The sequence below is a fragment of the Vicugna pacos genome, chromosome 10, assembly GCF_048564905.1.
Source record: "Vicugna pacos chromosome 10, VicPac4, whole genome shotgun sequence".
Taxonomy (NCBI): domain Eukaryota; kingdom Metazoa; phylum Chordata; class Mammalia; order Artiodactyla; family Camelidae; genus Vicugna; species Vicugna pacos.
Window position 1 is genome coordinate 50837692 of NC_132996.1, and position 12782 is coordinate 50850473.

At 36.0% G+C, this 12782-nt stretch overlaps 1 protein-coding gene across 1 annotated transcript in view; it reads right to left on the bottom strand.

Moving 5' to 3' along the window:
- FBXO3 (F-box protein 3) overlaps positions 1 to 12782 on the bottom strand; it is a 31985-nt gene that overhangs the window by 13780 nt on the left and 5423 nt on the right. Inside the window, exons 3-6 of the mRNA XM_006198323.4 lie at positions 11842 to 12005; positions 3234 to 3348; positions 1535 to 1739; positions 394 to 439 (exon numbers count right to left, since the gene is read on the bottom strand). Of these exons, the coding sequence (XP_006198385.1) occupies positions 394 to 439; positions 1535 to 1739; positions 3234 to 3348; positions 11842 to 12005 (530 nt within the window). The remainder of the gene's footprint in view (positions 1 to 393; positions 440 to 1534; positions 1740 to 3233; positions 3349 to 11841; positions 12006 to 12782) is intronic.

Genomic DNA, 12782 nt, shown 5'->3' on the forward strand with positions numbered 1-12782 from the left:
AGTGATTTACTACAGCACTGGCACCAAGAGAGAAAAAGTATAGTTATGTCACGTATCTATGTCTCTAATTATATATTAATATGATTGACGGAAAATGCATGTGTGTGTAAGGGAACTCTATACACATTCCTAGCAATTCTATACATCTTACTGTTCTACAGCAGAGTCCTAAGAGCACAAGGTTGTAAAGGCATGGCTTTTTTCCAAATAGAAACCAAATTCAAATACAATACGAGGGCTATTCTAATGAGAGACTAGATATAGTACTCCATGAACCAGCACGCTTTAAGAAATATGAAATCGCTAGCTGATCAAGTAACTGAAAAGTTTTTACCAACTTGAATATTTCTGACCAGAAGGAAGAAGGGAAAAAGAAGACTTTTTTTCTCCTACCTATGATAAACATGTCAATAGCAGCTGGATTCCGAGCCATTTGGTCCTAGTGAGAAAAAGAATATTATAAGATTATTATAACTGAGCAAAATACATTTTATTTAATTTCTCATTGTTCACTATCTGTATCCTTCCCTGGGGACAAGGCAAAACAGATAAAAATAACTTAAGTGCTCTACCCAACACTAAGACATTTCTCACACTTTTCAGTTTCTGCTCTTTTGATTTCTGTATTTAAGCTCTTCCTATCAAGTCCTTAGAAGAGTGCAGGTACTTCTCAATAACAGTTAAAGTGCTTATATACTGCTATTACTGTTACAATAAATCAAAAAAATTATCCTTCAAGAAAACAATTAGGAAGTTAAAACGGTAAGAAGATATATGGCCTATGAACCCAGAAGACAGAGCTTTGGATTCAGTCAAGAGACCTGAATGATTCTAGATTAGTCACTTCTCTCAGTAAATGCAGAGACTAAGTCATTATCCTACGTGAAAATGCTCAGAAAAAAAAAAAAAACTTAACAGCTATGCAAGCTCTTTAAATAATTCAAATGTTATATGGAGTTACACGTCTCAGATAACTATGAAAAATGTTTTCTATTTTCAATTCCTCTTTTAAGTTAAAAGAGGCAAAAATAAAGGCAGAAGGTCTGCAACTGAGGAATGACTAAGAAACCAAATGCCATATTTTCAGTACTTATATTGAAATCATAACAAAAGTCTAAGAACAATCTACATTTTTCAACAACTCAAATACCTACTGAAGAAAGAGTTTAGAATGTTTCTACTATACTTAGAACTTGAAGCAAATGAAGTTCAAAAGTTAAATTTTTTAAGTTAGAAATGTATAGTACAGTTAGTCAGTTCAACAAAAAGCTCACTAGTTTTCCTTAAACTTAAAATGATGTTACACAAATCACAGCTTCCCCTCTGTATGTACAAGTTTGCATTGTTTGTCCATTGGTAAAATTTTCTTTTGACATTCCACGCCATTATATCAGAATACTAGCCCCCTAGTTAGACAGGTCTATAATTAAGTTGAATAACGCTCTATACCCATTCTACAACCTGAAAATTCCTAATGCACACCTTTATACGCTCATACCACTTACAGCCACATTTAGGCATACTTCCTACTTACTGGACATTGGTAGAAGACTTCATTTTTGTTTCGGCCCTCCGCAGCTTCCACTGCTATGTACTGACTCAAACCAGTATGTATGCAAAATGTTAAAGGGAGACAGTATTTCAGTCCCTGTCTCTGCTGGAAGCCTCCAGCAGCCGTATCGACATCCAACAAATCCTCAGAACGATAGTGATTAGACAGTGCCATGCTTCCCAGCAACCTGAGAATACAGACTCAAAATTTAATCAATTGCAATGCCAAAAACCCAGCTGTGCTTCATCTTTTTGATGAATAATAATTTCACTTTGACAACTTTATGAGAACTGATAACATGTCAATTCAAACCGAGAATACCCAAAACATCACAATTTCTGTATATAATAAATTCAAACTCTTGAGTGGAAAGATTCTGATGTAAATTAAAAGCCTAAATGTCTAAACTGTCTAAACATCAATCTTTTAAAAAGGAACTAGTGTTACTGCTTTCAAAAACCTATCCTACCATAAACTGCCAGTGTTTTTCTATATATGCATGTATGACTAGTTTAATGTTTAAAGGGGTAAATTCTGACACCTTTATCTTGATACAACCTTTAACTTACCCTATCCTACCAGACAGTATAGATGTAAATCAGCCTAAACCTTGTCCAAATTTTCAAAACCTTGGGACGTGTGGGGTCTAACTTCATCTCACGAACACTACACATGACAACAACCAGGAGTCGGGGCTGGATGAGACTCCCAGACTAAGTCTCACTGTTTGGGCAGAAGGTAGATAAAAATCCCTGTGTTGGAATCATGACCTGTTTGTCATGGCAATTCTGAGCAACCCTTTTAATGAAGTTCCCTGCTGTTTGCTCTTGAAATATGACAATTTTTCAATTTTGTCAAGTTTCAGTCTGACAGGAAAATAGATTACAAAAAAAAAAGCCACTAATTTAGGCTTAATCTAGTCCTAATGGCCCAATATTTGATTTTTGAATACCGCCTGTAATCTCAAGTGCGATCACCTCCCAGATTGCCTGCACTCACTCAACTCTAATCTGCAATGGTAACAATGCAAAGCTCCCTAAATTCTCATTAGCATGTCACAAGTGCAATGTCTCTGAAAACGCTTAATTTCATAAAGGAACAAAAGAGTAGAACCATTCAAAGCATAGAGCTTTTAAAACCGTAAGCAAATGTGACAGCTAATGCATGGTCTGCTTTTACCAAAAGGTTCCACAGTGATATTTCATATCTTTTAGAAGTAAGTTTAAAACAGTCCACTCAATTATAGGCTACGCTTGAACAAGACAAAATTATATTTTCCTTAGTTGAGTTATGTAGCTCTGAACAAATTATTGCTTTTTACATGTATGATGCATAGAAATTACATCAAGCTCTCAAAAACAATTTACTTGGCCTGTAATAGAATAAACATTTCAAGGGTTCAGAACAGTTTTAGTTAAATTATACTCATACACACATCTACCTTATGTCCCATAGTACCCCCTCCAACAAGACTTCATTTTAACTATAAAGATGTGTGGATAAAAATAATGTTTTTGAGACATTTACTTTGGTAAAATCAAATTCAAGCTGTAGATTTTGTCTTATAGATTGCTACAATCTATACTCCTTTAATCTGTTAACTAACTATAAATACAATTTGTTTTCATTTCTAGAAAATAACTTGTATCATTAAAAATAACCAAAATAGTGAATTTCTTACCCAGGAACCACTAACTTCTGCCCGTTATGGATACGATATGAACATCGATAATCATCAGGAAGCTTGCAGCCAATCTGAGCTTCCACAGCATCCAGGTCCTCCTCTCGAGCACCCTCTGCAAATGCACAAAAAAAGCAAATTATGCAGAAACCCTAAGCCTTAAATCTAAGAAGAAATGCAATCTATCGCCTAGACAATGAGCAAGTGAATTCTGTCCAGAATATACTGCTGAAATATAAGGAAATGCACTGAAAGTTCAGAGAAATGTTACATCACTTTAGATGGGCTCTGACATTTGAAGGACTGAGCAAGCAAATTCCTCAATTTTCTCTTACTAGGGAAAACACTGGCACTAAGTAAAATATGGAATAGTAGGCACCAATGAGACGTGCAATAATTTTTTCACATTACAACATAAACTTTAGAGCATATCCCATTTTTCTTAATCTAATATACTCACACTTCTCTATTTTAAAAGCTCTCCAGAAGTTCTCTAAACCGATGTTGTTCAAGAGTTTTAACCTAGTCTCTTAATGGGAAATACAGAGCTTGGTGTAGGTTCATGCTGTGAGGTCATTACCTAGGACTCAATTTTTCATGTTTGCAAGCTTGCCATACATTCTAGCTCTAGAAAGCAGTAACTACAAATACCAAGGGAAGAGATTCACTCCTAGCAATGGCCCACCAGGTTGCTGGACCAAACCTCTTGCTGAGAACTAGAAAAACTGAACAACAGAAAACTGGTTTCAAGGCTTTTGGAGAACTTACAGGCTGTGAGAGCTGGGGGTATTGGTGGTTGGGGAGGAGGTCCAGAAGAACAGGGAAACTAAGAGGCGAGCTAGGCCTTTGGAGCCACCTCGTCTTTGAGGCAACTGCCAATTCTGAAAGCATACATACAGCTGACAGATCGAGAAGCTGAGCAAAGCTTTCAGCGGTACCACAGGATTGAGAGAATTTTCCAAAATTGATGAAAACATCAATCTTATAAACTCCACAGAGAATAATTACAAAGAAAATCATTATCTAGACACATTATTGGAAAACTGCTAAAAATCAAAGACAGAGAGAAATCTCAAAAGCAGCCAGGGAAGGGGAAAAGCCACAGTCGCCTTCAGAGGAACAACAATGACAGTTAAATTCTCAACAGAAACAACAGAACAGTATCTTCAGGTGCTGAGAAAGATAACCACTGACTAGAATTCTATATCCAGTGAATATATACTTCAAAATCGAAGATGAAATAAATACATTTTTTTGACAAAAAAAGATCTGAAAATACTCAGCAGTAGCAGTCCCTCATTAAAAATAAAATACTAAAAAGAATTCTTTAGGCAGAAGAAAAATGGTCCCAGGTGGAGGCATGAAGATACAGGAAGAAATGAAGAGTAAGCAGAAAAGGTAAACACGGAGGTAAATCCAAGGTAGTATTGAATATATAAAATAATGTTTCCAAGGATATAAAATATGTTGAAAACCAAAACTACAAAAGCACAGCACAAAGACAGGAGGGAGGTCATTGAAACTGAAATACTCTCAGATTCTCTCATTGTCCAGTAAGTGGTAAAAACATTAAGTTACAACAGACTTTAAGTCAGAGATACACGTTTTAATCTCTAGGCTAATCACTAAAAAAAGTTAGATAAATAAGGAAAGCAGGTATGGAATAAGAGATAAGAAGGACGCAAAAAAGGAACACCTACTCACTTGGCACAAATCAAAAATAGAAACATGGGCCCTTTTTTGCTCCCTCCTCTTTGGAGACGGCCCACACTCTGTCTATGGAGTGTGTACCTACTTTTACTTTAACTTGAGCACCCAATTCCAACACCTCTCCTTGCCTTTCTCTTGCCTTACACTCTATGTAGAACGTATCTTTTATCTACCTTTACTCAAAAAAAAAAGAAACATGGTATATTTTAATTCAAATATATTAGTAATTATATTAACTATAGACTAAATAATCTAATTAAAAGACAGACCAGATGAAAAACAAAACATAATTATAAACAAGAGGCACATCTTAAAGATGTAGATACAGAAAAGAAAGTTAAAATAGCTCTACTCAAATCATACAAGATAGACTTTAAGGCAAATAGCATTATTAGAGATAATGGAGGGCTTTCTGTAATTGCAAAAAAGGTTAAATTCACTACATGGGTATTCTAACTCTAATTTTGTGCATCTAATAACACAGCTTCAAATTAAAAAGAATTAAAATGGGAAAAAATATAAATCTGCAATTACAGTGGGTGTATTAGCTTTCTACTGCCACAATATTAGCAGCTTTAAAACGACATTCATTTATTATTTCACAGTTTCTGTAAGTCAGAATTCAGGCACGACTGAAGTGGCTCCTCTACTCGGGTCCCACAAGGCTGAATCACAGTGTAAACTGGGGCTGCTAGCTCATCTTATGCACCTTCTGCTTGGGGTCCTCTTCCAAACACACTGGTTGTTAGAAGAACACAGTTCCTTGTAGTAGTAGGACGGAGGCTCTCAGCTAGGAGCCACCTGCCATTCCCTATCACCTGGCCCTCTCCACAACATGCCAGTTTGCTTATTCATGTCCAAGATAAGAGACACCCATGCTTTGAATCTCTCTGACTTCTAGGGGGCCCAGTTCTTTTTAAGGGCTCATTTGATTGTGTCAGGCCTGCTCAAGATAATTTCCCTTTTGATTAATGCAACTAATTTGGAACCTTAATTACATTTGCAAAACCCCTTCACTTTTGTCATATAATATGACCTAATCACAGGACTGAAATCAATTATATCCACAGCACCACTCACTCTCTCAAGGGGAAGCTTTCATTGTATCAGGAATGTACACCAGGGATGGGAATCTTGGGAACTCTCTCAATTATGCCTACCACAGTGAGAAATTTTAACACACCTCTCAGTAACTAACAGAACAAGGAGACCAAAAAACCTAGTAAGAGTGCAGAAGATTTGAACATGATTAATAGTTTTTGACTAATTACATATATGTAATTATGGCAATAATGGCAATAATGACAATATGTACATTCTTTTCAAGTGTATATGGAATATTTACCAAGACGGATTACATGCTGGACCATAGAACAAATCACAACAAATTTCAAATGACTGAAATCATATAGAGTATATTCTCTGATCTCAGTGGAATTAGAATATAAATTATATTAAAAAGATTACAAAAAAAAGCCCCAAATGTTTAGAAATCAAGCAATACATTTCTATATAATCCATGGGTCAAAGAAGAAATCAAAAGAAATCAGAAAATATTTTGAACTGCATGTTAATGAAAATACAACATATTAAAACTTGTGGGATGAAGATGAAGCTATGTTTAAAGGGAAACTTACAGCCCTAAATGCATTTGAAGAAAACAAGACAGGCTAGAAACATCTATGATCTAAGTGATAATCTCAAGCCAGGAAAAAAGTGACAGCAAAGTAAATTCAAGGAGAAGAAACCAGAGAAATTAATGAAATAAGAAATGAACATAGAGAGGATTGACAAAGGCAAAAGCCAGCTCTTTGAAAATACTAATAAAATTGATTAGCTCCTACCTAGCAAAACTGATCAAGAATTACAGAGAGAAGACACAAATAATATCAGAAATGGAAGGGTGAAATCACTATGGATCCAGCAAGCATTACAAAGCTAAGAAGATATTTTGAAAAACTTCATGGCAATAAATTGGAAAATGTAGATGTAGTGAACAATTTCCTAGAAACACACAACTTATCAAAGCTGACATGAGACTAAGTAGAAAATGTGAGTAGTCCTACATCTGATAAAGAAATTGAATCCTTAATGTAAAACCTTCCCACAATGAAAACTCCAGGACTGAATGGCTTCAGTAGTATATCTACTAATCATTTAAGCAAGAAATCAGACCAAGCTTACATAAACTCTTCCAGGGAACAGAAAAAGAGGCAACACTTCCCGATCTTTTTACAAGGCCAGCATCATCTTGATACTAAAACCTGACAAGAACATTGCAAGAAAGGAAAATTACAGGCCAAACTCTTTCATGAACATAGAAGTAAAAACCCCAAATACGAGCAAATAAAATCCAACAGTATATAAAAAAAATAATACATGACAACCAAAGTAAATTTATTCCAAGAATGAGAAGTTGGTTTAACATTCAGAAAATCAATCAATATAATTCAGCACACTAACAAAATAAAGTAGAAAAGTCATATGATAATCACAAGGCTGGAAAGGCATTTGAAAAATTCAAGTATCCACTTAAAACACAAAACAAAAAACCCTTTTCTCAAACTAGGATCAGAAGGAGCTTTCTTCAATCTGCTAAAGAGTACCTACTAAAAACCGACAGTAAACATCATCCTTAAAGGGAAAATGCTGAAAGCTTTCCCTCTGCAGTCAGAAAGATAAGTATGCTCCCTATTCATTTCTATCCAGCTTCGTACTGAAGGCTCTAGCCAGTTCAATAAAACAAGAAAAATAAAGAAAAGGCATTTAGGGATAGGAAAACTAGCGATAAAACTGTCATTATTCTACATCTTCAAGGAAATGCAAATTAAAACCACCAGTACACAACCACCAGGAAGCCTAAAATAAAAAGAATATCAACATTAAAGTGTTAGTAGGAATGTGAAGTAATAAAACCACTTTGGAAAATGAACAGTATCTTTTGAAATTTAATATAAGCACACTCTACAACCCAGCAAACTCAATCCTAGATAGTTATCTGATAGAAGTAAGTTCATATGTACATCAGTAATGATTTACAGCATTATTTGTAATAGCCAAAGACTAGAAGTAACCCAAATATCCATCAACAGTGAAATGAATATATAAACTGTGGTCTAACCATATAATGGACTATTTATACTCCGAACAAAAATGAACAAACTACTGTTACCACACAACACAACTGAATCTAACAAATGAAACAAATAATTCACACAAAATACACACTTAATCATGCAAAATATATGAAGTTCAAAAAGAGAGGAAACTACTCAGTGGCATTAGCAATCAGGATAGTAGTCATGCCTGAGAAAGACAGAGGGTTCTAGGCACACATAATTACTCTACCTCTAGACCTGAAGGGTGTTACAGTGGGCATGTCCGTAGTGTGATAATTCACTGAGTTGTTCACTTATGATCTGTACACATTTCTACAGGTTGGTCAACATCACTAGTGATAGCCTGTGGGTATCACATACCCCAAGATATGTGATGAGGACACTTCACCTTGGTGGTAATCTGAAAACCCATTACCCCAGTCAACCATGAATAATACTTTTTTAAAAAGTCAGTTTGAGGGACATACTGCAAAATACATGACCAGTACTCCTTTCAACTGTTAAGATCATGAAAGGCAAGAAAAAAATGAGAAACTTCCACAGACCAGAGGACCCTAAGGAGACATGACAACTAAATGCAATGTGGTATTCTGGACTGGATGTAGGAATTGAAAAAGGATTCCACTGATGGAAAATCTGATGAATTCCCAATGAAGTATGGAGTTTAGTTAATAGTGATATCCCAATGAAGACTTTAGTTTGACAAATGTCCCACAGGGTGGTCCATTAGGGGAAACTGCAGCTGGGTGAGGGGTGTACAGGAACTCAGGAACTCTGTGTACTATCTTTGCAACTGTCTTGTAATCTAAAACTACTACGAAATAAAAAGGTTACTAAAAAAAGCTTAGTACAAAAGAAAACAAGCTGAATATGCTGCCTGAACCAGAAGGTGAATGAGGAAAAAAACTTTTATATAGTTAGTGCTACATATTGGATATTTAACATGCAACATTAAGAAAAGCTATAGCAAGCCAAAAAAAACTAAAACAACAACAAACAAACAAAGCAAAAGACAATACAGTGTTTACAACACAGTGAAATCAAAGTTTAAAGGTGCGTTCTACTATAATAGAATTTGGGAGCCAGACAGACCAGGCTGAAATAATAGCTCTACCAATTACAACAATAGGACTTGAGCATCTGCGGACTTTGATATCCTCAGCTGGTTCTGGAATCAATCCCCTGAGGATACCAAGGGACGACTATACTGACTGTGACCCCTGGCAAGTTATTTCACCTCTTTTACCTGGTTTCCTCATCAGCAAAATAGAAGATAATACCACCTACCTCAGAGAATTACATTGAGGATTAAATAAGCTTCATGTACTTAATAAAATGCTTTATTGGCATTCAACAGGTATTCATTTACTTTCCTTGCCCCTGGCCTACTTATATGAGGAAGCAGTGAAAAGGAGCCAAGAAACCTAGATTAGAGTTCTCTGTTAGTTACTGGTATGGGACCTTGCAAAAGTCACCTAAACTCTCAGAGCCCGTTCCTTCACCTATAAAATGAGGGGACTGGTATAAATCAGGCATCGGCAAACTACAGCCTGCAGGCCAAGTCCCAGCCTGCCACCTGTTTCTGCTAATAAGATTCTCTTGGAACACTGCTACACACATTTGGTTTTGTACTGTCTATGGCTGCTTTGCCACAACAGCAGAGTTGAGTGGTTGTGACAGAGACCATCGGTCCCCTAAAGCCTAAAATATCTACTATCTGGTCATTCAAAGAAAAAGTTTGTCAATCCGGGTATAAATGATCTCCAAAGTCCTTTCCAGCTCTAAAAGTCTAAGCCAACACTTAAGGTTAATAAGCAATTCGAAGATACATGATATATACCATTAGATAGATTGGTAGAAGGTATGTCAATATATCATAATTTCAAGATACTTCATAAAAATTTTACCAAGCCCAATGCCTATTTGCTTTCCAAGTTTCCTTCCTATTTGTGATCTCTACAACCTCAAAACCAAGTCAGGGACTATGGGTCTTGAGTAGCTAGGTTCCTGAATCCATCCTAAAACTCCTAGGCCTACATTTCCAGAATCCCCAGCTTCTAGATATCAAAGCCTTTATCCTATTCCAACTCATGGGGAAGACCCCAGAGAACTGGCACCTGGGAGTAAAGCAGGGGGAGCTGTCAAAGAATTCTCTGACAGCCTCACCTCCAACCACCAGGTACAGAGCAGTGAGCAGGGAGCCTGAGGATACCAAACTGAGTGTATGTGGGGTGGGGTGGGGGTGGGCAGATAAAGAAAAAGAAAAAAGGAAGAAGCTGTTATGTATCCTTAAGTTTCTTCCTTTCCTGGTAGCTCTGTGCCTCAAAGGAGAACCATGTCTACACTCTCATATTCCAAATATCCTAATATTGGACTAGCTCTCTAAGAGTCCTAAGACATTCTGAACAATGTAGGATAGGTCCCCTCTCCCTTCAGCTGCTATTAAGACCACAACTCTGGAGTCAGCCCTACATTCAAATCCTGGCTCTGACTTTGCTTTGTGATTGCACACAACTTACTTAGCTTCTTATGCCTCAGGTAGCTCACCTATAAAATGAGAATAGCAATTACCTATCCTCACAGAATTTTAGCAACTTAAATGCAATAATACAAAGTACTTAGCTTAGTGCCTAGCTCTGTGTTTAGTAAGTAATAGCTACCGCAAACCCTTACCTATTTTACTTATTACCTCCAAATATCTATTTTCAGAATTATTTTCCTCTTGAAATTATTTAACACTACATACCAAGTAGATAATACTATTATTTTCTTCCAAGAAAAAAGCCATTAAAAATATTAATCAAGGATACTTTCCTTCAAAGCTCTACTCTCTCTGCCAAATCATTCTTTCTTCTACCTCCTAGCAATTCAGTTTTAAGTACCTGGTCATGCAATCATGATTTGTATGAAATTCATATTTGCATTCATATTTGCAGCAGAAATATGACATGTAAAAAGAATGCCACTTCAAAAGAGACCTTGGTTCAAAAGGAATACATTTGAGAAGAACTGATCCCAATTTCAGCTTAGCAAAACCAAAACACATACAAAATTCCTTTTAGTGGAGAAATTTGAAAAAAATTTGGAGGCTAAAGCAGATAAGCAGCAATATAGCTGCAATCCATTTATGTATTTCTTGGGCATAAGTTAAAAATTCAAGCAATGGGAAATAGCTTATTAATATTTCTTGCCAAAATTGGACAATAATAGGAGAGAGAACACAGATTCTGGAGTCAAACAGACCTCGGTTCAAGTCTTAATTTTCATTATTCTATAAATATCAAAACAGGGATGGAAGTTTTCCCTACCCTGTGCTGCTCTTACATGTTTAAAGACCAAGTCTGAGATATTTGGTCTTTCCAAATATTAGACTGTCAAATAAACACTTTACAGAAAATAGGGAAGATGGTTGACACAGCAGGCAATTTTTCAATTACAAAAATAAGGTCTTTTAAAAGAAATCACAATAGTTATCCTCAAGCAGTTTTAGAATAAATAGTTTTTTTTAATGTGAAACAAATATAAGGATAAAAAAAGTTCAGCTTTCCTTTTTAATAAAGAATCATGTGGATCCTGAGATAGGCAAAAACAGGGCAAGCGCTGGACCAGGGTCCTTTTAGCAATACAGGCTTTCTATTTCCTTGTCCAAATGTGAATGGGGAACAGCAGATAATGTTGGATTAGCACAGACCAGCATAGATGATAGAAACCCAAAGTTATTTAAGCTATTTATACCATAGTAACTAAAATGGGGAAGGGAGACCATGCATTTCCAATACCTTTCAGAGATAAAACCATCCGAGGACATCTGGGTTCCAAGTACTTCTTGAGATCATCCCAGGCCTTTTTAATAGCAGCATAATGGTCAATATATCTTCCTACATCAGAGTAAGTATCTATGAAGAGGGATTTCCAACACTGGTTCTTCTGTGTTTTCTCTTCCCTAAGTAGATTTAAAAAGTAAAATTAAAAATCTTTTGAAATGAAATTAGCATATATTTCAGACACTTACCAATGTACTTTGTTGGGAATCTGTGGTTCCGTTTGTCTTCCTTTTCATTTACTTTAGCTACAAGGGAAGACTAGATAGCAAAAAGTGGTATGTACATCACAAAATTTAACAAGAGTTATTGCTGGTATGGTGGGATGGTGAGTGACTTATTTTCTTCCAAGTGTTCTAATCCTTAATAAGATATAATGTGAATTGTATACGGAGTATGAATTTCAGCTTACTCCTAAAAACATGCCAACTATAATATTTTAAAACATATATGTAGTTTCTCTATTTTAGAGAATATTTAGAATCTAATGATGCAATAATACTAATCTAATTTACCTACATTATATTAGCCAGAGAATCACAGCGTAACAAAGGAATCACATAATTCAATATTTCTATTTGGTACAATTCCACAAACATTTATTGTCTACTTAGCCAATGAGGACATTAAAAATAAGGCACACTTTTGGTCTTCAAAAACATGTACAGTCTAATCAGAGAGAAAGAATGAAGTATAAATTTAAGAGTCAGAAGTGGTACAGGATAAGGCAGCTAGAAAGGGCCTTAAGGTAACATACTAGTGACCTTGGACCTTATTCTGTAGGCAATGGAGAGCCACTGAAGGGTTTTCACAGGAGAGTTAAAAGAACTCTCTGTGGCTGTGGTGTGGGAGTGGTGTACACCAGAGGCACAGGGATGAGGTAGGTGGATTTGCGGCAC